Raw genomic sequence first — 26,153 nt, forward strand, 5'->3', positions numbered from 1 at the left:
TCAGACAAGCCTGCATCCAAGATGAGATAATTATAGTTGTGCTTCATAGCTTTCCTTTTTTAGTGCTGCTTTTCCTCCTCACGTCTTTCAGCCCTAATTCATTCCATCTTTAAAATTGGAGAATCGTCGGCCACATTTGCCGGTTTTGTGCAGTATTTTGTCTTGCGTTTCAAAAAGAAGTTCAGATCTTGGCAACGACGTGCCTGGAACTAAAAAAGATGAAACCTGAAAACATACATGTCACAAGACACTAATTAACTGACGTTATTAAGAACAAACAGAGAGCAGCATTCGTGCCAGTGTGAAATGCTGAGAGGTCAGAGGTCAGAGGTGAAGCCAGAGCGAAGGCGTGACACCGATGCACTAAAGCTGAAAACATCTGTAAGTTCAAAGCAAACATTCTGGCTGCACAAGGCACACACACACACACACACACACACACACACACTTGCTGTTACACAAGGTTTTTGAGTTACTGTATGTTTTCCTTCCTCGTATAAACCAATGATGGGATGTGTGCACAGGCAGGTGTGGAGGAGAGTCCCGCTGAGCACATGGATGGGTCATAACCGGATGCTCTTTGAATGTGAAGTCAACCTTGGCAACTTGTGGTGGTGACCACTGTTGCCTCACAGCAAGAAGGGTGAGGGGTCAAGTCCCCTAGGAGCCAACCAGGACCTTTTCTGTGTGGAGTTTGCCTGTTCTCCCTGGGTCCCTGGGTTTCCTCCCACAGTGAAATAGTGTGACCCCAGTGTGAGTGCAAATGGTTGTTTACAGTGACGTGGCAACCTGTCCAGGGTGTATCTAAAATCTCCAGCCCCCCCCCAAAACTCCATCAAGGGGAAAGTGGTAGAAGATGGAGGGGCATTATTCCTTCAATCTGAGCGTACACAAGAGTTTTGAGGATCTTTTGCAAAGAACCTGTAGTTTGAGCAGGTTTGAGCTTTGCTAGAGCACAAACTGTAGTGAGGCCGGGGCACATCATACGTGACCAGGAGCCACACCTTCCTTCTGCCTTTCATTTCCAGACTAAACACAGGTGCGTGCACTCTTGGCTCCAACCCCACATTTGCTGCAACCAGAAAATAATATGAAGTGTCATTTTACAAAAAAAAACAACCCCTGAACAACTTCCATTCTCGTGATGATCTTAAAGCTTAAACGGCACGAATAAGATTAGATTAGATATATGTCCTATCCTGTTGGCAGACATCAGCACTCGTGACACTGGAACAAATGATGGCTGTTGGCAGCGTCCCTGTGTGCATAAGATGCCTTTCAAAAATCGCTCGAGGTTTGATGGCGATGCATCCGTGAGCTGACAGTTCCAGCCTGTTTATCCTGGCCTTTATAGTCAGCCAGAGTCCTCCTGGGGCTGGGAAAAGATAAAAAGGAGGGGCTGCACTCCCATGGGATGCATTTCACCTTTGACCCGGATACAAAAAGACAGGAAAAGGAAGCACTTTTGGTAAGATTTGAGAATAACGTGAGAACAACAATGAATATTTTGCTTTTTTTTATAATACTGTGGTGCGTGTTTGTACCCAGTGACGAGGTTGTCTGATTCACAGGTGCCTGATTAAATCTTTGATCTCTATTGTTTCAAAAGAGACGGAAGGCATGAAACTGCATGTGTCAGTACAAAACCAGTGAGACTGCGTTGCAAACGCAGGTCCCACGACGAGCTGCAAACCTCCAGAAACAAGATTTTAAAAAGTTTGCGATTTCCTGTGCACGGAGAGATGACTGATCTATAATCTCTGCCCAACCACATACCTTCCCACGTGCGTCACTACCGTCTCAGCTGTGACATTGACTTACTGTTGTGTCATCAAACGTGAGCTGGCGATCCTTTTGTGCTCTGGTGACTCTAAGGAATCACAAAGGGAAGTACCGGGAATGCTGTGACTGAGCGCATCAGGATGAACGTTAAAAACACCGGTCAGACTGGAGCTGAAGGTATGTGCTCAGAATCAGCCTTTCAGATCTGAGCAAACACAGGTAGCCCAGGCAGAGATTTGGATAAGCCAGGACAAAGCCTTCCATTGTAGGAGCGTCAGAGTTCAGGGAAGGAAGAAAGAAACAGAAACATAGATTCACACAAAAGTGAGCAGTTTCAACTTCACCTAAAACAGATGAGAATCGAGTCCCTTTGATGACAAGATGATCTAAAAACATCAGAAAATGTTCATTATCTGCTTCCATTTATGTTGTTATCAAGTCCAACAAACTGAACTCATTTAAAGTCAAATACAGGCTCTTTACTGAGACTGTCTTCTGAGACAATATTTGATCTCTGTGTCTGTAATAAAATATGTGCTCGGCCTCTTGCTACAGACTGACATTTCATTATTGCTCTTCACACCCATCAAGATACACACGAGCTCCCATGTCCATCATTATATTGTACTTTTTAAGGTTTTCAAAAACAATATATTGTAATACAAAGATAAAATACATCAAATAAAATAAATTAAAAAATCCAACTTTATCCGGAGGTAACAAGACGTTATTTATATGATTTGTACAAGAACAGATGTTTCTTCTCTATATTTGTGCTTTTGGTTACTTTCGAAACATTTTCCCAAAATTATCTTTTGTAGATTGAGTTTAGAAAAGGTCAGTGGTATTAAGACAGTCCCTGTGTAATTTCTTTCCTATGGGTCGGAAATTTAATTGGAGATTTTTGTGATTTGAGATTTTTTTTTGCACGTGTTTGCAGTTGTTTCCTGTTGGCATGTTTCTAGTCAATCAGAGCACCAATCTGAGCTGCTGCCCTAAATAACACAAATGTTTCAGTGGTCACAGTGTGCGGTTCTCTTCTGTCAGATGTGATAACTCACAACCTTCTTCTGGGCTGTTCTGTAGTCAGAAACTGTAATAACTGTTAGAAGAAGATGATACAAACCAAATGAAGAGTCTTTGGCCACAAATGAAATGTTCAATGAATGAGATTGACCATGAAATCGCCACACAATTATCAGAGTGACGCATTTGACAGAGGTTTATTAATGTGCTTTTCATTCCAGAGCCCTTCAATCAGAAGGCCGGCCACCCTGTGTGAGGAGGGAATGAATACTGATGGCTACCGCTGTGATGATAATTGCCACTTCATAATGCAAATCTCAACACAGGCATCTTAAAAGGGAAACATTTTAAATGCACTGTACTTATAAATTAGCAATGAGTCATTTCTGCTTTGGATTCTGTTCCTGGACGTGTTTGTATGGAAAGAAAAGTGGTTTATTTTTTTGTTTAGATAAAGTTGTTGTGATTGTACCCATCTCTACAAACATAAAAAAAAAAAAAGTTACTGTAGCAAACTAGTGATGATTAAAATACATCAATGATAAACTACATCAACCATAATCTTTTTTTTTTTTTTTAAATTATAGCACTTTTTTTATTTTTCATCTTTCCGCGTTTATCTCAGAACAAGTGCATGTTCATTGTTGTACGCTGCCCTCCTGTGGCCAACAATAGAAACTACACCGATAGTCAACATGGAGGACGAAGATTCCTACCGTAATTCAATAGAAGTTTTTTAGGACCGAATACATAGATATAATACCACATGAAATGCAAAGTAAAGTTGCTTTTAGTTGATGGTTTGAAGCAGCAACTACAACGCTTACATATCGGCATAAGGCAACCACTTTAAGATTCGGTAAGAAAATGGATACATCTTGATCGTTGGCTCTGCTTTGGACAAAAACGACGAAGTGACAAACACTAAGATTGTTGCCAACAATATAAGAAAAACACTATCCAAAACAGCCTCTTTTGTGTCAGTAGAACAGAAATTCTGTGTAAAATCCAGTGTATGAAATGTGATTGACGCTAAACTCATACCAGATTACAGGTAATAATGTCTAACATCTCAGTCAGTCCAGATTTAGTCCAAAAGATGGCGACAATTCCCCACTGAGGCCGTTTTAAAGGCAGGAAGAAAAGAGCGGAATCAAAACTCCAGTCCGTGTCTTGCAGCCGACACTGAGTGAAATCCGATCCACGGTTGCGGATCTGTTTCAAAATCCGGTCCATATTTTGCAACCGCCCCCCCCCCCGGCTCCAGCTTTACCTCGGCGCGCGCTCTGACCCGTCTGTCGTCGGGCAGAAAGAAAAGGGAGCCGGTGGCGCGTGTCCTCATTCCCTGGCACCACGACGGCGGCCGAGTGGAAACAATAACTCGTCCGTCAATTAGTGCTCGCTTTAATAATAGGTAGTTTTCGTTGGTTTTACGACCATGTCGGTGTCAGTGGAGTCCGGCTTCTCGAGTGAAGAGGTCTTAAACAGCCGCTTCCCGCTCCATCGGGCGTGCAGGGATGGAGACGTCGGCGCCTTGTGTTCCCTCCTTCAGCGCACCTCCAACCCGGCCGAGCTGGCGGTGGAAGACACCTTTTACGGCTGGACGCCCATACACTGGGGAGCCCACTTTGGAAAGGTATGTTAGCAGCGGCCTCGTCGGAGGGAATGCGTGGACCATATCGGCGCAAACGAGTGCATATTCTGGCAGACTCGAGGCTCGTCTCGGCCATTTCCTGGTGCGGGCGAACGCGGCCATTCCGCCGGAGGCCCGACAGCAGAGCGGAGCTTTGTACTGACACGGTGCACCGGTTCGTTAAGGATTCGATAATTGCATCGGTGACTCTTCCGGTCGGATATTTACAGTGCTGTATCAGCATTTATTTTCACTTGACTTGAACGGGTGATTATCTGTGGAATGGCGAACGTTTACGTATCTAATAGGTGCAACTAGCATACAAAATAAACCCAACTTGTTATTCTAGTCGCTGCTGTTCGCTGTTAAGATGCGCTGGTGTGGTCCAACGTTGTGCACATTAGTAAACGAAGCTCTCTGCGCTGTTTAATCGGGCCTTTTAGCTCGGTGACCGACTACCTACCTTTGCTATGTCTTTGCACAGCTGGAGTGTGTGATGCGTCTGGTTCAGGTGGGCTGTGGCGTGAATGCGGTGACCTCCCGCTTTGCACAGACGCCTACTCACATTGCAGCATTCGGGGGACACCCTGAGTGTCTGCGATGGCTCCTGCAGGCAGGTGCAGATGTCAACAGACAGGTAAGACGTGCACACGCCACACAGGCCTCCACACTGACCAGCAGCTAGAGGGAAGTCAATGTGTAACTGTCTAAAATGTGTAGTCTTCTATTATCATTTCCAGACGCATTATAGCGTCACTATTGTATAACAATTGACTGTATTTTCCAAATGTGAGTAGATGATGGTGCATTGTGAGAAGTTACACTTAGATATAGAGGGATTTCTTAACTGGGTTAAGCCCTTCAAAATTTGAAGAGAGATTTTTATTGCTATGTCAGTGTATTCCTTTCTGTTTCTGCAGACTGAAGTGGCGCTTTATGCTCTGCTGCACAGCTTTGAGCAATCAGATTAGTGGGTCATGATGACATAACACCTTTTCATCATTCAGTCTCTAAAGAGAATTTCTTCTGGGCATGTTGACATTAACACTGTAAGGAATTCCAGGATTTATGGTGCTAATTTCTGTGATTGGTGTCAGATGGGGGAACGGTTGAGTGCGGCCCAAATTATACAGGAGTTCAAAAATGCTGTCCACTGAAGAATCTTCTGTGCACCCCCCCCCCCCATACTGTAAATGTGTGTAGGCAGGAGAGAAGTTGAGGAAATAGTTCCAACGATGGTCGTGGCCTGCAGGGTTGAAAAGGTTCCATTCGATCAAAACATGTCTCACTGATGTGTTTGAACTATTTTGCCTCTTTCTCTTGTGCACGATGGGGCTTTTCAGTCAGTAACTGCAGTCTGTTTCATCTTCAGGACTATGTGGGCGAGACGCCCATCCACAAGGCTGCTCGCGAGGGCAGCCTGGAATGTATCAAAGCTCTCTTGACTTGGGGAGCAAAAGCTGAGTAAGTCATGTCATCAGATCTGTCCTCATTATTTTTAGACTATCCAGCATTCCAGTCCCACCTTTGCAAGGGATCATCACCAAAGTCGGATTTGCTTTCTGTAGCGCTTAAAGGACATAAAATGTGATGCTAAAGAAGCATACATTTATTAGAGAATTAAATATATAAAAATGTAATGTTCTTTTTTTTTTTTTAATAGTCTTCACTTTCATATCAAATACTTAAACATTCACTTAATGATAGTTCATATATATTAAAGTGTAAAAGAACAACAAATTCCAAACCGGAAACCCCCAAATCACGCCTCTTTTTCTTTAAGGTAAATACGTCTTTATTATGCTGTTGATTTTAGTGCAATAACCAACATGAGTTGTTTTGACTTTAAACTCGTCGGTAGAGATTTAAAGTTCTCGATTGGTGGTGCTCCCTTGTAAATGTGACACTTGCTATCCTTGAAATTGTTGTTGATCATTGCAACAATTTGCATTAAGTTGTCGTCTGTGTATTAAATACTCACAATGACTTTACAGTTTATCCACACGTATTTAGAAGCTGACACTTTTTTTTATTAAACATACACAAATAAAATAAGGTGTAAAGTAGGAAATGAGCTACTCGTAGTCTTCCTGTATTCTATTCCTCTTTTGTAAATCCAAAGGAACAAAAATACACATGAGGACAACTTAATGTAAAGGTGTATAAAAGACTTTTAGCTTGTAGGCCATTTTGCATGATCTTTGTTAAGTCTAGAGTGTGTTTTGTTTAACATTTGTTTTGGTTCCTGTATTACATAGAGAGCTGAACTCAATGACCAAATGCACAGCGGCCCTGTTCCCTGCAATCTTCTACTGTCAACACAACCACTCTGCGTATTTTGTTGCACAAAGTAAAGCTGCATAGATTTGACCTGCTTGGAGATGCAGTGACATTTTTGAAGTGTGTAAAAGAACTGCAGGTTCATGCTTCACAGTTGGGTCTGTAATGATTTGAACAATAAGATTTCATCATCTCCGTGTTCCCAAGTGTTGGGACACTCAGCCCCAGCATACACAGCTTCTCTCAAGTCTGTGGTCCATGACCATGGTCACGTCTCCTCTCTGGACATGTTTCATTACTCAGAGGCTGCTCGCTTGGGGATCTGAAAGTGTCTCTGGTCTGATGGACATCCTGTCCCCCACCTCTTCGCTTTGGTGAATGTGGGTCAGAAAACCTGCTGCTGCTTCTGTCAGCAATCCCAGGATCAACAAATGTCCTCGCCGTGTTCAACCCATGTGGTTTGGCCCTCCTGTCTGGGACCCTCTCCAGGATGTTCTCCTCCATACTCAGTAGCCTTGGTTTCATCCACCTAAAGAATCTAGTTCAGGAGCTTCTTTGGATTTTTATTTTTGGAAGATGTTGCTGGCAAGTGTAGCCTGATCTTCACCATCCAGCTTCTCTTCCGGGTGGCCTGTTTTTATATTTACAAAGGCGTCTTTTCACCAGACTATGACAGTGACGTTCACTTCCAGAGTCTTCACACACTTAGATCTTCTGAAGAGTTTTTCTTCAAGGAAAAGACTCCAAATAAAATATCCTTTTATCATCCAACTCCCTGACAGTGTTACAGTGCACTGTGTCTATTTTTGGACTCTTTCCTGCATTTGAAAACTGTAAAACCAGATTTATGTGCCCTAAAGCGAACCGTGGCCTCAGTGGAAAGTCAGCTTCTGTTGTTTTCACCCGGGGGATTATTTCTCCTGGATGTACCTCAGTTCACCTCTCCTGATCTTTTCTGTCTCTCTTTGATGTGGTGGAACAACATCTCCTTGGACTTCATTCATGCCCAGAATCTCCAGCCTGGAAGCTACAGCACTTGACATCAGCTCTAAATCATCATTTCTTCTCTTTATCCATCTCTCAGCCACACTCGCGCATGAAGCCACATGAACTCTACTGGAATCAGAGCACTTCAACTGAAAGTCTTCTATTCAGCCAATCTTTGGTGGTTTGCCTTCAATTCCTGGAGGAAAAAAGGAACAACGTCCAAATCATTACAGACCTGAGTGGGTTTTCTAAATGTGCCGATTTTCAGCGTCAGGAAGAGTTTAATAAAAAAATAAAGCTGTTCCACTTGAACAGTTACCTCGGGGTGTTTTGGCAGATAAACATTATTCAGTGTATACTCGTTCCTCTTTTAAACGTAGGCAGCTGCTGTTTCTATTTTTAAGTTGGATTCTGCTTCAGCAAAACAAAGGCAAACATGACTAACCTGTAAAACTTCCCCTGAATGCCTTCAGACAGGGCGTCAAGAAAGTAACTCCTACATAGAATCCCTTTGATTTTCTAGTTTGACTGTACAAACACCTCTTTAAAAAGGTCATCTTTCTGTTAATGTGCAGGACTTAGTTTTGGTTGTTGTTATTATTATTATTATAACATAACAGCTAACAATTCAATAAAATGTCACTGTTCATTTCTGGCAATTTTACTTTGTGCAACAAGTTTCTTCTCCATTTGATGAGCCAGCAACATGATCAACCAGGGAGTTATTCCCAGTGAAATGACCCCCTTTGACCCCTGTCCAACACTGATAGCATATCTGATTATCAGCTCTCGCCTCAAAATGCTCTGCTTTATTTTGCCTTTTTATTTTTTGAGACTACGTGAGACATCTGCAACAAAGGGCTGGTTAAAGTACAGTAAAAAGACATGAACTCATGCTTGTTTGTCTCGCTCCAACAGTCAGTAACAGCTGGAGCCTGTTGCATTCTTGGATTGTTCAGTCACACTCGACATCATTTGGAGAAGATTTCAAACACAACAAAGTATCAGAACCCCATTTAAAAAGAACATTTCACAGACACTCAGTCATCAGTTTGGCATTTGTGTCATTTCCCACATGTGGCCCCTCCAGGACATGTTACCAGGACAGACTGGCATTACTGCACAAACGCCAGGGTTCATTCATGTTAACTGACAAACAATAAGCTGTTTATTAAATCACTAAAAGTCAGGTTTCTGGCTTTAATTTGACTCTTATTAACATGCCAGGTTTCAGTGGGGAAACTCACTGGTTGGTTTGGTGCATAAACTGATCAGACGTCCTCCTTGTTCAGGTCCTGACTGTGCATTTGGTTATTGGTTCATCAGTACTGTTTATGATGAGAATGATGTGTGATCACTCTTCTTACCTGCAGGTTGCTGATATATGTTTAGTTTAGGTCATTCAGGACGGCCGTATTTTTTATTTACTTGACCTAGACACGTATTGGGGAACAGGTGGGAGAGAATTAGACTTATATCAGGTTGCAATGAGGCTCATGACAAACTAAATTCAGCATAGAAAATGAGAAACTCATTAGTGATCAAAATGACACCTTTTTAAACACATAGGAAACTTTTCAGTGCAACAGTCAGTATTTTGACTTTGCACAACAGAAAGATGATAATGGATCATTTTAGGAAAACTAAGGAACAATTCGGTTATTCGGCTTTGCTGTTGTCACATATAAGCGGATCTTTAGAATCCAGTCGTAATAGTAAAGGACGACATTTTTATACAGTTAACAAATATAGTTTAAGCTGTAAAAATGTCATTTTAATGAACTAAAAACTATAAAAGAAACCGTATCTTACCTGTAACAGCTGAAACAAACAAATAAAAGCTCTCTGTTTGCAGACACAGTTGCTGTTACACATTAGACCGTGACAGTTTTAGCTTCTCGTCGTTATCATGAGTAAATAATTGCCTTTTTAAAAAAAAAACAAAAAAAAAACGTGTCATACTGGTGACAAAAAGGAACCCAAACAAGTCTAAATGTGAAATTTTGCTCCGCAATCTAAGAAAATACTCCCATAACAACGTTTCCTAGAGTTTTGAGGTATTGACATGATTAAACCTGTCTCTACTTCGAGTCCCCAGCTGCTGCTGCTGCTGACCCTCAGGTCTGTAACACCTTTGCAAATGTTTGGCTAGAAAAGACGGAAGTACTCTAAACTTCTTTGTTTATGCTGTTGATGCACGAGCAAACTTGCTTTTCACGCACCTAAAACATGGACTTTTATTAAAGTCAGATTCATATTCCGCATCAAGTGAGCGCTGCCATGACAGTGCCAGGGACCCTAACGTGGACCCCTGTGAGCTTCAAACCCATGTCCCTCCCCTGAAACTATACTGGCTCTCACAGTAGCCATGGCCACAGATTTAATGTGCTGTCTGTGCAGCTTAGAAAAGAAATCCACGCGCAATCCCGCTGAATTAAAACCACGTGAACCTAAAATGCCGCCATCACCATTGTTTGTCATGAGCCTTAGCGTTGAACACCTTGGTTAGCAAGTTAGCGTCAGGTGGGGAGGTGTTGTGTGGAGAATGGCAGTGATGGAGGAGTGCAGACACAGAGGCTTAGAGCCACGAGATGGGTTAGAAGTACTTAGCATCATGTGATAAACTGTCTAATGCTAATGATCATCCTGTTGCAATGGTTATTCACTGTCATTTTACTGTTCCAGATCTTTTACCTTTTACACAGAAATGTTTCATTGTGTATGTCATAGCATTAACCTATACAATATTATAGTCTGTTTTTACGTCTAATCTTTGTCACCTTTTCCTTTATGAAAGTGACAAGCTTAAAAGAAAGTTTTCTACACTGTTAACAGAAACAGAAACATACGTCTTAATGTTTTGCAGCCATTGAATTGGAAATGACTTGGTTTTTTCAAGTAATCCTAGAAAGGGGGAGAATAGACACTGCTGAGTCTGCCCCGTTCCCTGGGATAGCCGCACTGTTGTGGCATTGAGTGTTCTCACTATCGCTTCCTATCTACACACTGGCAAACTGTTGAGGTATTTCTTGCGGTGATTGGTTTTAATGCTAGGTTTTTATGAATCAGAATGAACTTATTTTAGACCTGCATGCTTTGCTTATTATCCATGATTGTTCATCTATCTAGTCTTTTTTTATTTTATAACATGTTTTTGATTATATGAACTAACCGTAGGAGCCCTTTATATGGAGAGGTTTAATCACGTGAGTCCCACGTCAACAAGTAGCATGATGATAGGCTGCCTCTGGAAGGTTAGATCATACCTAGAGCAAGAAAAGCAAAGCATACCAGGCTTTTACAAAGAATTAACGCTTCCCTTCTAAATTTATTTCTCCTCCAAATTTGTGAGTGGCAATTGTTTATTTTTCCATTGGCACTGACCGGAGATGCCAGGTCTCACTCATGTCTTTAGTTTTCTCTTCTTTTTTTTTTTATGAAGGAATAATTAGCTAATATGAGGTGGTTACTTGATCACAAGAGGTTACCATTAAACAGATGTTTTTTTTTCTTCCATATTTGTATTAATTGGATTGTGCATTCAATCATTTTCCTTGTTTAGTTTACTAACTAAAACACTTACAGCGCCACCTATCGCCCATCTCGTTGTAAATTTAAGGCTCAAAGTTACATAAGAAAAAAAAACTCCTTTTTAGTCAGTATCTGTCTTTTGGAGGAACTTGATCAAAGTTTAGCACATCGCTAGTTCCATGATAAAGTGGGTAAATGCGTTATTACACAGGTATGACTTAAATCATACGACAGATATATTAACTTTCACTTTGCTTCCAGTAATTAATAATTAATTTAAGAGGTAATTGTTCATGTTGTAGAAAGAGTTTTGTTGCCGATCAAGCTCATCAGTGTAGTTTCTCTTCTTCAAAGTGAGGCCTTGTCATCTACCCTCCCTCAAATTGGTTTAACAACTGTTGAAACGAAATTTGGAAGCGTTAATTTGAAGGGGATGATGGGTAATGTGGTCAAGTTATTGTGTGATGTATATTTTTTTGCAGACTTAAATGCCTAAAAAGTATTTTTTGTATTAGCACTTGAAATGTTTGATATTTTGTTTAGATGAAAGCGCAGAGAAGGAATAATTTGCAAACACAATGAATGACCAAACAATGATCATTTCTTTTAAATTATTTTAATGCACAGAAGCCCAACTTCACTGGAATTTAACATGGAGACGCAGACTCGCTGTTATGAAAGCAGCTAAGAGGCTCAGTTCATCTCTTCAGTAAAATATGATGGCTTCTTCCTGTCACGCTGTAATTCTAAGTACTCGCTTGAATCTGGGTCGGAGTCCCAGTTAACAAAGACGTGGCTGTTTACTTACACAACTCATTTCACAGTTAGGTGACATTGAGGCAGAGAACAAGGCACCATTGCTCAGTAATTGGGCTGCAGGGAGACCAGAGCTGCTCATTAAGCTCACTGGTCTGATGTCACCAACCACGTCTGTTCGTGCAACAGTCGTTTCTTTATTTTTTGATTAGATCTTTAAATTGATTACCATAGTAATTATGGTAACAGGGACCTCTTGTTTGGAGCTGCATTGATTACCAACTGCTTCATTCGTCCTGGTCCATTTTTCTTCCAGTGAAGCGGCTTCTGTAGAAGTGAGATTCGAGACCTGACAGCACTGTTTGCTCATTCATTATTTCACTCAAATTAAATTGCTCCTGCTGCAAATGGGTGTGATTAACATCCCTAAAGGGAGTGGCATTAGCTTGAGCTCTACGCGTTGTCTACGTTGTCTCCTTCCCTCCTTATCTTGAACTGAAAGCCAAGCCTGAGTGAAGACGTCATCCATTCACACGTGCTGCTTGTGCTGCTTATCATCCATCTTCATCACCACTGAATCTTTGGAGCCTCCTCTGAAGATGCAGTTCCTGACGGCCTGTGGACCCCCGACCCGTGTTTCCTGAAGAACTCGGTCTTCCCCAGATGTTTGCAGCAGCCTGGCTCGTCACCGTGCACTTGAAATGGACGCCACCGCCAGTATTCTTGAACAATTACACCAAGGACAAATTTCAGACAATTGAAGTCTTGTCAGTCACTTTAAAGTCTTGTAACTTCTCCCCTGAAGATGAGATGGAGCTCCTGAATTCTCCTCTGCAAACAGTCTTTTCTGCCCACTTGTTTCAGGTAATCTTGTGCATTAAGAGGTCTTAATCACATCCTTTTGCAGTAGCCACGGTTCCCCAACTTAAGGGAATCTCGATGGAGCTTTAAGTCCAGCTGAAGATGCAAATGATCCAAAGGGATCAGTCGTCATCTCTCCTGAGGATGACGAAGAGTGAGGAGAGAGAGTAGAGCAGCACAGGGTTATTTATGTAAAACTGTCTGTCCGTGTGTGAGAGTACTTGCTTAAAGAGTACTTGTGTGTGTCTGCGTGCGTGTGTGTGTATTTTGTGTGATGCCAGTGTGGTGTGCCTGTGTCTAACACTGCTTCTTTCATTGTGCAGTATAAGGAATGCCAGTGGGCTGACTGCTGCTGACCTGGCCTACGCTCAGGGCTTCCAGGAGTGTGCAGAAATTCTGTCCAATGCCCAGAACTTCCAGCAGAACATGACCCAGTCCCACAATGGGGTTTTCCTGAATGGCATGACCCAAAATGGAAGCCACACTCACCCCACTATACAAGGCCGCAGCTTTCTGAACAGCGTAACTAACAGAAAGAGGTCATTCGAAGACACAGAGGCAAACCCAGTAAAGAAGGCCAGACCGAACGGTATGAACTCGCACAATATTTCTGCTTGGGACTTTTACCGGTTATGATGTGCTGGGGAAGCTGTCAGTGTGTGTGTGGTCTAAAGTCTCCGAGTAAGAACATGCTGACCTTTGACTCACAAGTATGATGTTTTTACAAATTCAATTCAACACAGAACTATTTTGTGTGTAGTCCAGTCATGGAGGTCATGGAGGCTGCAAGTACTTCAAGTTGGTGACTTGCAGGCTCTACATGGGCAGTTTAACCTCATGAGGTCAAGAGTACAGTGGACAACCTGTCCATCATCTCCACCTTGTCTCATGCTGCTCTGTCCTGCTCCGTTGACATTAAGTCATCATTTTCCCCACGTGAGACTTGATTTATGGAGAACCTGTAAAGTCAGATTCAGATACAAATAAAACTAAACATTTGTGTTCTAGATTTCGAGCTTCAGGTTTTGGTTTTTGTCTTTCTTGCCGCAGGACTCGGCATGCAAGCAGAAGTGCTGAATTGGACTGGGCCACTGGGTGGCGCTGGAGAGCCCCTGATGGAAAGCATGGAATTGGCAGCAGCTGTAACCTCAGGTGGGCCAGGACCCTTTGCTTTTGGGCTGAATGGGTGTACATCATCTCAAGGGCCAGGTTCCATGGATCAGTGTGAGGACCAGGGGGACCAGAACCGGTCAACCCCTGCAACTAAAGAGATGGAGGTCATCACGGTGGCGTCAATGCAGACGCCATGTCGTTGCACCAATTCCTATGCGTACCTGTAGAGGGTTGTTTGTGATGAGCAGTTCTGCAGTATATCTGCCATTTTGTATTGCCTGGCTTCTTTTTTTTCACACACACACACACACACACACACACACACACTGGATTTGGCATTAATTTACTCTCCATTCAAAAAATAACTGCAGAGTTTACATTTTGTTTTTGTTTTTTCAGCTTTTAAAAATACATGATTTTGTGCAACTGGATATAACTCTTGATATAGCCAATAATTATTTTTTATGTAACCCTTAGATTTATGCTTCTTAGTCGAGGGGCACCAGTGCAAATATAGTTCTTATGGGCTTCAGGGAAGAGTTGATCCAAATCACTTAATGATTTCTTTTAAAGCGATTGCTAGATGGTAACAAATGGGGATGTGAATTCTGACCTTTTGCCCTCCTGTTATGGTAATCTATATTTTTTATAATTAGTATGAACATTGTATAAAATGTCTGAGCAAATTTCTCCCAGGATATTCAACAATGACTTGATGCCAAAGTTTGTCCCAATCTGAATGTAGCTCTTAAGAATAACTGCAGCTCTTGTGTTTTATTTTTTAATAACCTGACGGACTTGTTTTGAATTTTCTTATTCTTGTGCTGTTCATGTTAAACTTGAGTGTGCTTTCTTAAGTATGGTGATTTTTTTACTGTATGTTAACATTTTTAGCAGAGCTTGCACAACTTTAATGTAATAGTGCCCAGAATATTTTGATAATCGTTAATTGGCCATTTTATATTTAATAACTTTTGCATAGACATGCAAAAAATCCTGTCTGATCTTTATTTCATATAGTCCAATGATTACCGAGCGTTAATTGTACTGAACTTTTCTACTGATAAGGGAAATAATCTCTGTTGTGTGTTTTGTAGTACTTTTGAAGTTGTGGGTGGTGTCTGTTCTGTTCAGGATTATCTCGTATATATGCACCATATGGAACGTCCAGTGCTCGGCAAAAGGAACAAAAGCAGATTAATGAAGTCATTAAATGTTGACGGAGTTCTTAAATTTGGTTGTGGTGGACTTTTCTTTGTGTTCTCATTGGTTACTGTTAATTGTAATTACATTTGAATTCACACTGTCCTCCTTCTAAACCAGTCTGACACATGATGGTGTCTGATTTGTCACCTTGGAAACAGTCCAATGTCTCTATGGAGACCGTTGAGAACCTGTTGTACAATTGTTGAGACTACATATTTACAGAAGCAGATGCATGGCCTTTGACCTTTGTGACCTTTTCATTTCCAGTGGCAGACGTGAGAGAGCCTGAAGATAATGTCTCAAATGGTCACAATCATCCACAGCATCCATTTGGGTGTTACCCAGCAGCTGAAACTCCCCCTGGCAACCACCCCCACCGTGATTCACCTGAGAATAATAACACTGCAGGTAGTCAGGTGGAGCACCAGAAATCGGTGCGAGCGGCGCAGCTTTACGACCATGCCTTCTACAGCACCATGTTGCTTTACCACGGCTCTTAGAACGCACGGAAGCGAGCGCGCGGCCGTCCCATGAGTCTGCGTCTAAGCCTGAACAAGGATCGTCTGCCTTAAATCCTGGGGGGTCCTGTTAATCACTGAAACGATTTTGTTGTGTGAGTAGGCCGTTGTCAGCGCTACATTTGTGTTGTTATAAGCATTTAACTATTACAGAAACTTGTGTTCTAAGTGGTCAAGGCATTTGAATTAAATCAGTGATTCCCCCCCTTCATGTTAATAAAAAAAAAAAGTGAAACAAACCCTTGTGTTTATCGTTCGTTCTGCTCCATTTGAACGGCACAAAAATGTTGCACCCATGGAATATTATGGTATGGACACTTCACAAAAAGTTGGATATTTAGCTTTTGGGTGAAATTTATGGAAATTGTAAGAAGATAACGCTACAGTGCGTTTATATCCTCACAGTAGGACATTTAGGTGGAAACACTGGTGATTTCCTCATTTCATCCAACTAAAGAGACAAAAGGCAGCATCAGCGGTGGGTATAAAACAAGAATAAAGGACAAGGACTCACTAACATGTCGGGCATCAAATACAGCTTGACAACATCTCAGGCTGTTCATACGTCCACCTGTTGTCTGCTGAGCCCCCCCCCCCCCCCCCCTCTTCTGGAGGGGCAGCCCCTCAGGTCACTGAAGGTCCAGGGTACAGAGTTACCAGCTGCGATGTGGCCTTTCAGTGCACGCAAGTCACTTGAGTAGGTGGAGAAATATCGAACCAATAAATATTCTGAAATCAGAACTGGGCTCAGACTGTTTGGTCTTCCCACTAATAACCTGCTCCAGATGCTTCGATGGTGTCAGGTTCTTATCAGCTCAAGGACACGCTGACCTCTGGGTTAGGGCAGCTCTTTGGGGTTTGCACAGTGTTCTGGGGTGACATGAGGAGAAGGTTTCCAACGACCCACTGAGCCACTTCAGCAGCTTTGTACAAATGTCTCTCTAATGTCCTGACAGCTGCTTCCTGTTATCACCAGGCCAAACACACGAGAGCTTCAGGGTAAAGTTTGACATCCAACATTGCCAATAAGGTAAACACAGGAAACATTATTTCTCTGTTGAAGCTCAAGACTCCACTGTCAGATGTCCTACAAATGTATGTTATCAGAGTTGGTGAAAGTCAAGTGTGAGCTTAAGTTCTGTTCAGGTTTAGTTTTGAAGGCTGCAGGAGGTACGAGTGGTGCTCCCACTGAAAGCAACCTCACTGTGTGGAAAGTTGTCAGATTTGGGTCGGATGGAACCGTTCTGTTCTGCTGAAGGTGTCTAATTAACATCAAAAAGTGTCTTTTGTAACCTCACAGGCCTGAATGAGCGCTGTGCTTTATAAGGTACTCCACTTGTGCCTGTTCTAAGTCCTGAGACATGAATAACCCCCCACCCCCTCAAAAAAAAGTTATTTTTTTATTTTAACGTACATTTAAGAGTGTTTTTGTCCGTAATTTTCCGTCCATTAGAGAACAGAGACGGAATCGTACCTCCATGTGGAACTCTGCATCCTCCGTCAGAGGGCTGAGGATTTGATGGGGCCTTTTCTGTTGGACTCTTTGTGATTTTCCTGCCTCAGTTCAGCAAAATCTGGCATCTTTGTCACCAGATTAGGTTGTAAACTGTTACATGCACGACAGATTTCTTTATACAAGTCCCACTTCAGCACTTGTATATTGAAATCCTGCACTAAACCTCTGTTTGTCTGCCCTTTTGAATAAAAACGTCAACTCCATCCAGTGTTTTATTGGAATTAAAAACAGACTTAAGCTTGATTTTCACAGGGTGACATGAGGTGCAGAAATGGACGTCAGGATGTGCGCGCACGTGGCTCAACCGCGTGGTGATTTTGATTTTAATTCTGTAACATGGAAGACTGGAGCCCGATGTTGCTTCAACTACAGGTCAGAACATGAGCTGGATTTGATTTCTTCATGTTAGAAGTTGATTGAGGAGCATTTCTAGTTGGAGGACGAGGAGCCAGAGACGGATGCTGTGAACAGAACTGTGCTAATGCTAATGTCTCTTCTCTAATGAAGTCAAAGACATTTATTTATAAAGGTTTTATTTGTAACTCGAGCATGTTATGTAGTGGAATGTTGCATGCAGATGAAAGCACTGTGTAACAAGATCATTGCCAGCAGTTACAAAAAATAACTATTTACAAGATCAAACCTTAAATCTTTACTGTTTTCAGCCGTGTGGTGAGCGAATAGAAGAAACCTACAGGTGGTTGTGTGACAGCAGCTAACGGCTACCTGTTGTAGGCCCTCTCCTTCTTGGCCCTCTCTAAGGCCTTGTCCATGGTCTTCTCATTCTCCCCTCTACATTTAGGGCAGTACCACTTGCCTTTGGGTTTATGATGCAGTCCCACACAAGAGAAGTGAAACCACTCGATAGAACACTCGTCGTTGTCGCAGCCGATCATCTCGCCGTAGGAGACCTGCTCACACAGGCAGTACGTGGGCTCATCTGGGTCGATGGGCAGGTCCGGGGGAGACACCTCTCTCTCAGACTTGCCCTTTGACCTTTTCTTCTTCTTTGATGAGGTTTTCGCTCTCTTTTCACGGGACGCTCCCAGGCTCACTTCGTCCGAGTGGTCCATCCCTCCGTAACTATCTCGGGTGTCTCCATTTTTCTGACGTCTGGAGCGTTTCCCTCCAGACTTGTCTCCCCCCGCCGAACCGGGCGTGATCTCGTCCCGCTTCTTGTCATGGTGGCTGGTTTTCCCCGGCGTGACGTTGGACGTCGACGACGACGACGACATCATGGATGCTGCACTGGTTGTCATGGAGGTTGTCGTGGGAACGTGGCTCTCTGGAACCTCCTGAGATGACAGGAGAAGCTGCGAATGCCAGTCGATTTGACGTGTGCGGTTTTCAACCAACTCCACCTGCGGAAGAAGAAGGAATGTAAACTGGAGCCCAACCAAGACCATCAGGGAGGTATCAGGTTCCAACTCTGATAGTGGGAAAGGTTTCTATCCACCTTGCAGCATGAGAATACTTCTGTACCTACCATCTGACCAGCAATCTGGATCTTCTCATCTCCCAACTCCTGACTGCGAATAAGGGCCCTCTGAATAGACATCTGAAGCTTTCTCCTCTGAAGTGAGTCGGACTCCCGGCGGTAACGCTCGTACGCATCATCCAGCTCCTTCAGGACATCTGTTGTGCAACATAAAGTACTTCCTGTCTGAAGCAGCAGTGCATCCTTACAATTTAATATGAAATGGTTGTCAGGGATATAACTGAGATATAACTTTACTGTTACTTAAGTCGAGTTTTTAAACACCTCCTGATCCAAAAACAGAACTGCAGATTGCATCCTCAAATCAGTTTGAAGACCTATTCTTGTTTTGTTTTTTTAAGTGTGGAAAGTTTGGAGAGGATAAAAGCAAAACTGCTCCTTATACATCAGAAGCTAAAACTTTTTCTTCATTTACCTTGATACTTGGCATCAATTTCTTTCATGAGGGAAACACTTCTTTGCAAATCACACGGCAGTGACTCCACCAGCTCCAAATACTCTTCAACATAGTTGACGACCACCTGGTTCGGGTCGCCATTGGATGGGTTCAACATGGCGGCGCTGCTGCACCTGCACACAACATCCAGCATCTCTGATCAAACACGGCATTCATCGGCTCCTACAAAAGGATACCTAGAGCAAATCCTTTTGCACTCCAGACTTTCAGAATCGTAAAATAACCATTTTTAAAAAGCGACGGCGCAATGGGGAGGATCGCGTCAAAGACGCGTCATTAGGACGATGACATGCAATAATCAGACCGTTTTATTTCGAACGCTTGTGGCGCTTATATATTTCGCAATTAAAGCTAAGGTAGGGGGTTAATAAAATGTCGTTCGTCAACTTTACACGCAATTTTTACTCCAACCGAATCCTCTTTTCATAGCTCTCTGGCAACTATATTCCGCTGCGACAAAAACACGAACCCCCAGCGCTGACTAGACAGTCAAATGGCGAGTTCATTCAATTATGATGTAAACATTTACTTAAATATAAGATGATTCTGCATACAACGTTACACGTAGGAAAATGTAAATACACCAGAAATCATCGTACACAGCGTTATAAGCAATAAGTAAATCACCCTTGAATGGTTTACTGTAAATGTTGATGCTAGCCAATTAGCTTGTTATAGCGTTTCCTGCAGTGTTACTAACGAAACGAGACAACAACATCACTGCAACAAATTCTCAACCAAGCATTACTAAACGAATTTACCCAGCCAGTGAGCAGTTAGAAGAAGTACTTACCGTGTGGCTATCGGTACTTTTCCCGCAGCAGAGGTTTGACACCGGCAATGCTAAGGCTAGGTCGGTTATAGCCGAGTGGACCACCGCTTCTGGGGTCTTCGCGCTCGTGCGAGCTCAAGCGCAGCCGAGAATAGCTGTTATCGAAACTGCCTGAACAATAATTTAAACTGCGCTAAATACTGACATACGAATGACCTTTAATATCCAGGTGTACTTTGAATAATGTAGGTACAGACCTCCTGATTTTAAAACTAGACCTTTTTTTTTTTTTTTTTTTTAAAAAGAACAAAAATAATTAGAAACCAGCCATCAATCGCTACCCCGGTCAACACGTCATAAACTGTTAACCAGTCTGCCCATGTCTACGTCCAGGCGTCACTATCGCCCCTCTGTGGTGGCAGACGGGAAATCAAGAAAACCCCACAATTATATATTTTAAAAAATCGTTTCAAATGTATTCATAATGACAAACGAGACACAAGACACAAGACTTTGGTTTTCTCACAAGGTATATTCAACACACCTTAAATAAATCAGTCACCCGTGCAGCATTATGGTCACACTGCAACACTCATTTAAATACAGCTTAATTTCATTTGCTACCCCACTCACTGTATATTAATAGAGAGAATGCAATTTAATGTAAGTACTGCTTGAATAACTATTAGCAGTTTCTCAGCTTTCAAACAGCTTTTTGAAGGCAGGTCCAATCTCCTGGATCATGTCCGATGTTGTGGTGGACCGGCCGTGGTGCTGAAATGCTTGACTGTTGCACTGCCTGGTAAGAGCACAGGCCCCAAATGCTGCAACCACTGATGGATTCATACTGGAGAATTTAGAAAAAAAAAAAAGAGAGACATAATTAAATTTTAGTGTCCATTCTGTATTGGTCTGCAACTTTCACCTACAGCTTTGGATTCCGAACATTTTCTGTGCTTTATGCTTTCCCTGGAACTCAATATTTACCTTCTCAGTGTTCCAGCTGTGGAGGCAGAATGAGCCCAGTGTGCCAAAACTCCCAGAGATCCAGACAGAAGGTCACCCTGTCCACCACATCTTCTCCCACTGCCTTCAACACTACACACCATCACTGAAAACATGAGATCACACCAGAACCGAGCCAGCCATGAGCTCTGAAGTCTCAAAATCCAGTTTAGGTTTGGAAAAAGTCAGAAATGGCGTGAAACCTTGTGTGATACAAACCCTTGCTGCCATCAGAGATCAAATCCTGCTCTCCCTTCAGCACCAGGGTGATGTTGCCCATTGCCCCACTGAGTTGCATGACGTTGCGTTTATGGTCAGTGTTGTCCATGGGTTCATGGTGCTGAGTTAGCCAAACAGAGAAGATGTTACCTGAACACATGAAATTATGTCTGAATTCTGACTGAGCTTCAACTCTTCTGAGAAACACACCAGTGACTCGTAGAGTCTGGTGAACTCCATGAAGTTTGGTGTAAGGATTCCTTTCTGGTAGCCCTGGATGACAGATGGTTGCTGTGAAACCAGCCACAATCCGTCCTGTTGGAAATAAAATGACACGCGGTCAGTATGTTGGTTAACGTTGCAAATGAATTTCCATGGAGCGCAGCTTACTGCATCAATGACGATAGGGATCTCCCTCACTTTAGTCTTCTCGATCACTTCCTATACGAGAGAGAAATGAACACAATCCAGAAAGAGCATGAAAATTAAAATCATCTTCAAATAAAAAGATTTACGCACAGTTATATTGTTTTCATGTGAGTTTTTCTCTCAAAAATATAGTACAATCTGAGTTATGTGCAAACTCTGAACTTGCTTTGTTTTATTATTAAAGCATGGCTTTTACAGAAGAATAAATCCTTTCATGGAAATTGAGTGGAGGTTTTTATCATTTAGAGTCCCAAGGCGGCCACAATCATTGATTACTACAATTTCACAGCTGTTGAAAATCCCATTCAGCTCATTTTCATAGTTATTGCTGAGCAGCTGGAAGTTCCCAGAGAGAGAATATATTCCACATGCCTTAGCAGTTTTCAGTAAGGCAGCTTCTCTCCCAAGGCCTGGTCCCACTACAAGGCCATGAAGTCTCGGGAGCCATTTTTCTATCTCTTCCAATGCATTAGGACTGTCCCTTAATTGGGAGACACACAGAGACACAAAAGATATGGAATGTCCCAGTCTAGTTAAAATGGTATACTTACCCCTTTAACTACATTAAAAAGTGAGGAAGGTAAGCAGGTTATATGATTCCCCCCAATGAATTCCAGTAGTGTTTTTCTTTCCAATAGGGTGTTTCTAAAAGTTCAGTCAAGTGTTACTCACAGAACTGGGTGGACGATGAGCTCTGGGCTGTATGATTTGATAACAGGTGCAGCATCTTTGGTGCAGAACACATGAGACAAGTCAGCACCCTGGAGACAAGGAAGACATAACGGCACTGTGCAAAGCTAGATTTACTGGAAAAACAGCTCACTTCAGATGAGGTTAACCTGAGAAAGTGTCATGATTCTCACCACTTTTAGTGCGGAGATGGCAGCAAAATACGGCGCTCCAGTATAGCTGTTGAAAACACGCATAAGAGAATCGGATCAAATATTCCACACGGCAGCATCAGTAGAAAACAGTTGGATGATACAATATTACGTACTCTTGGCACCCTCCAATGATTCCAATACGCCCATCTTGTCCCTTGTGCTTTTTGGATGTCAGTGGAGGAACTATGTTTTTTATCAGTGACAGAATATCCCCCTCCATGCCTCTGTGTGACGCTGAACCCAAGCTGTAGTAACGATCCAACACTGTAGAGAGAGTTCAAAGCCTTTTAGATGTGGGGTGTGAAGGCAATGCCAACAAACTTGATTAGAAGTTTAAGATTAATGGAGCCAGTGAGATTTTACATATCATCTGATTGAGCTTTAACTTCCAGTGTTTGAGTAATTCCTTCACACCATCACCTCCAGGCTTCAAACACAACACCGAAGCTAATACCTAAAGGGTGGGGATCCGGGTTCAAGAGTTGACTTTGATGGGCAAAACAGTCTTTTTGGGGTGAGGGGCAACGGACTTGACCAGACTGTCCCCGCGTACATGAAGGGGAGGCTCCGTAGTAGACTGGAGGAGACGCCATTTTAGAAGGGGTGCCTGCCGATCTGACAGAGGAGATGCTGGAGAACATCTGGCCGAGCATCTGAAGCATGTGCAGCTCTCGCGTGTGCTCGGCCTCTCTGCGACGGTCTTCTGCCTGCAGGCGCTGCTCTTCCACGCGATAGAAATTCTCCTCAGCTTGTGCGCTCTGGTCCAGGAATTGCTCCATTAGTTTTTCCATGGGGAAGTTAGTTCTCCGCTTCCGTGTCCTTTTAATCGTCTTGGCTGACAGATTATTGGCTGACTGGCAGCTGTTGTGTGGTCTAATGGAAGGGCCTGAAGTGGAGAGTGAGACAGAATGAGACATGTTATTGAGATGATGTGCTTGAGCCATGTTTTATCATTTTACACAGAGAAGTGTGTGCACTTACTGTTATTGCCCACGGTCACTTTAACAGGAATAGGGATGGGAACAGTGGGGTATTCCAACTTGACTTCCGTCTCTGCAGGATAGGGACACTCTCCTTTGCTCTCATTGTAAACATCCGGAGCATCCTCTCCATCCTCCTCCATGCCGTCCCCGGCCTCCTCCCCTCCTGCCCCGCCGTCTATGAACTCCTGGGGGTCAATCGCTGGTCGGTTGCTTAAAATCCTCTCCATAGTGTCGTAGAACTTAAAAATCTTGTGATACTGCCCGTTATTCCTCAGATTGCCCTCCTTTGTCAACAAGAACTGCCTTTTGAGGCTTTTGATCCGCACCCTGCATTGTTCAGGAGTCCTCTCGAAGCCCATGGCCCCCAGCCTCCGTGAAATGTCGCGGTACACGAAGCTGTTACGGAAGTTTCCATCCAGAGCCGCCTGGATGTCCTGATCGCCCCAGATGTTCAGCAAGGTCCGCGTCTCCACGTCAGACCACAGGAAGCCTCTTGTCGTGTTCGCTTGCATAGCTGTCAGTTTAAGCTCGGAGTTGAACGGAGATGGATTATGATGGACTCCTCTCTGGATCCGGGATGTCTGAGCTACAGTAAAAAAAACAAAAAACAAAAAAACAACCGACAACCAAAAACTACCTATTGAGGCCGCTTGGGATGCTTTGTGAGTGGATCCATCGAGGCTTCCAAGGTGCAAATCATTACCATACTTAAATGTGAGGACATTTCAGGCTGGCTAAAGCCTCGCCGTCTGTGTTTATGCCTTGACGTCGTCAGCAGACGTCTGCTGTCTTTCTGCTGCGGCTCCGCCCACGCAAGAGCCCGCAGGTGTCTGCGGGGTCCTGGGCACCACCGTGTACATACGCTGTCCTGCCAACTCCCCGATGAAAAGGGGGACACATCAACACGCCGCAGTAGGCCAAAAGCTAAGCTAAACTCCACAAACAAACAGCCATTGTAAAAAAAAAAAAAAATCGTCAAGCTTCACATTTCTTTGACTTTACCTTTCTCATTCAGACCGACCAGTGTGGCGACGAGCGACAATGCTACCGCGGTAACGCAAAGTGCGAACAACTGCAGCTGTTGCGGCATGTCATTCGCTATTTAACCTAACTATAGCTGCTGTCGCATGAAGCTGCTCGATTACACAGTCCTTACCTAAACTGGAACTGCGTTTCTGCAGTGAAATCAGGGCATAAATGAGCCTTGTCATCAGGCAGCCGAAGCCAGCGCGCTGCACAACAGGAAGTAAAGGCGTGTGATGCATTGACTGGCTCCGCGAAAAATCCGAAACTCTAGCACTGAACTGCACCTTGTTTGATGGCCGCTGTATACGTCTTCCCTGGCCATACCAGAAAATTACAGACTGTGATAGACTAAAAAAACAACACAAACATTATTAATAATAAGTGGAAGAGTTTATATACAGTTTAGGATTTGACTACATAGATAATTTGTTCATCTAGAATAAATCCGCTGTCCATATAATGACCCGAAAATTAGGTTACGTTCAAATGCTGCTCCAGGTTCATCATGTAAATATAAAATGCAGTTTATATATAATGTAAAACGTTTTGTGAACAATAGCCTTTAGATTAGCATGACAGTTATGATTTGGAATCAGAAGTTCATCATTTACACTAGACTACTCTGCCAATAAGACTTTATCTAACAGTACAAGCTGCTCTCTACATTTCTAAGAGATCTTGTTGTAATGTCAATACTCACTGCTCTTTGTGTTGCTTATTTCTGTTCAAACATGAGACCTACACGAAGTTAGGTCAAAAATAAATTTCAGGTCAAAGGACGAATTTGTGATTGGAAAGGCCTCTCATTTGATCAAAATGATAACAATTTTAGTGAATATGGGAAAAGGGTCTTGAAAGGTTGTACATAAGACAGGATTGATGTTTGTTGAGCAATTTATAGATTTGATGGCAGTTTATTGATCTATTAATCTTTGGGAATGATATTACTACCATTTCTACTAAAATCAGAAATGTATCAGCTAAAACACTGACACATTTAATAATGATTTTGTTGAAACTTTTCAAAGACAGGATAGAGTTTTCCGTTTTTATGCGGAGTAAATGGGCCCTTAGTGTTGCTTGTTTCTAGGTATTTTTTGAATCAATATAATCAGATTTTTTTAAAAATTAGACCATCACCATTGTTTGGACTAATATAAATCTGTATTAAAATGTTAATTATATAACATAACCATGTCCTGGAACCTCAAAGTAAATTTTATATGTTTCTCATTCATCAAACGGTCGGGAAATAATGGGGGTAAAAACACAGGGAGAAATTGGTTAACCTGAAGTAAGATTAAAGACAAAATTGAATGTCAGTTTACACTAAATGCTGTCAATAACAGTCATACCAGGCGGGATACCCAGAGGAAACAAGGTGTGGGGCGATCAGGAAGGCATTGCGAGGGTTACCTGAATGGTTTGTGCATAAATTAACTTTTTAAAAAGACTTCAAAAAGAAACATGTGATAAAACCCAATCTTCTTTCACATGGCTCAAAGTCAACCCAGAGTTTTGTTTAACAGGAGCTAAAATCAGATACATCTGTTAACATTGTAGTATGTATTTGTACAACACCTAAAAAAAAACCCATCAAGAAACAAGACAAAACGGGAGGCTAAAAATAACGCTTCCAGCTAAAGTCTCAAAACTAGATACAGATCCACG

General features: G+C 42.6%; 3 protein-coding genes and 1 long non-coding RNA gene across 4 annotated transcripts; 2 read left to right on the top strand and 2 right to left on the bottom strand.

Annotated features, from left to right (window-relative positions):
* Positions 1 to 1,234: 1,234 nt before the first annotated feature.
* LOC115249146 (uncharacterized) lies at positions 1,235 to 3,349 on the top strand. Its single transcript, XR_003887832.1, has 3 exons — positions 1,235 to 1,468; positions 1,572 to 1,959; positions 3,030 to 3,349. It is a non-coding gene; the product is annotated as an uncharacterized lncRNA (long non-coding RNA).
* A 717-nt stretch (positions 3,350 to 4,066) lies between these two features.
* On the top strand, positions 4,067 to 15,932 carry ankrd10b (ankyrin repeat domain 10b). The gene is made up of 6 exons (XM_011607931.2): positions 4,067 to 4,444; positions 4,926 to 5,078; positions 5,814 to 5,905; positions 13,180 to 13,445; positions 13,907 to 14,008; positions 15,443 to 15,932. Exons 1-6 carry the CDS (start codon positions 4,247 to 4,249, stop codon positions 15,673 to 15,675), a joined length of 1,044 nt encoding a protein of 347 aa, XP_011606233.1. The 5' UTR covers positions 4,067 to 4,246; the 3' UTR covers positions 15,676 to 15,932.
* Positions 15,933 to 17,725: 1,793 nt separating this feature from the next.
* ing1 (inhibitor of growth family, member 1) lies at positions 17,726 to 20,113 on the bottom strand. Its single transcript, XM_003961713.3, has 4 exons — positions 19,958 to 20,113; positions 19,123 to 19,277; positions 18,696 to 18,844; positions 17,726 to 18,570 (listed from the first exon to the last, which is right to left on the bottom strand). The coding sequence occupies exons 2-4, from the start codon at positions 19,259 to 19,261 to the stop codon at positions 17,932 to 17,934; spliced, it is 927 nt and encodes a 308-aa protein (XP_003961762.1). The 5' UTR covers positions 19,262 to 19,277; positions 19,958 to 20,113; the 3' UTR covers positions 17,726 to 17,931.
* Positions 20,114 to 20,448: 335 nt separating this feature from the next.
* Positions 20,449 to 24,452, bottom strand: naxd (NAD(P)HX dehydratase). The gene is made up of 11 exons (XM_011607917.2): positions 23,455 to 24,452; positions 22,928 to 23,359; positions 22,587 to 22,737; positions 22,453 to 22,498; positions 22,262 to 22,350; positions 21,962 to 22,070; positions 21,551 to 21,601; positions 21,371 to 21,475; positions 21,161 to 21,281; positions 20,924 to 21,047; positions 20,449 to 20,783 (listed from the first exon to the last, which is right to left on the bottom strand). The coding sequence occupies exons 1-11, from the start codon at positions 23,966 to 23,968 to the stop codon at positions 20,633 to 20,635; spliced, it is 1,893 nt and encodes a 630-aa protein (XP_011606219.1). The 5' UTR covers positions 23,969 to 24,452; the 3' UTR covers positions 20,449 to 20,632.
* Positions 24,453 to 26,153: the final 1,701 nt, after the last annotated feature.

This window comes from Takifugu rubripes, chromosome 1 (assembly GCF_901000725.2).
Source record: "Takifugu rubripes chromosome 1, fTakRub1.2, whole genome shotgun sequence".
NCBI lineage: Eukaryota > Metazoa > Chordata > Actinopteri > Tetraodontiformes > Tetraodontidae > Takifugu > Takifugu rubripes.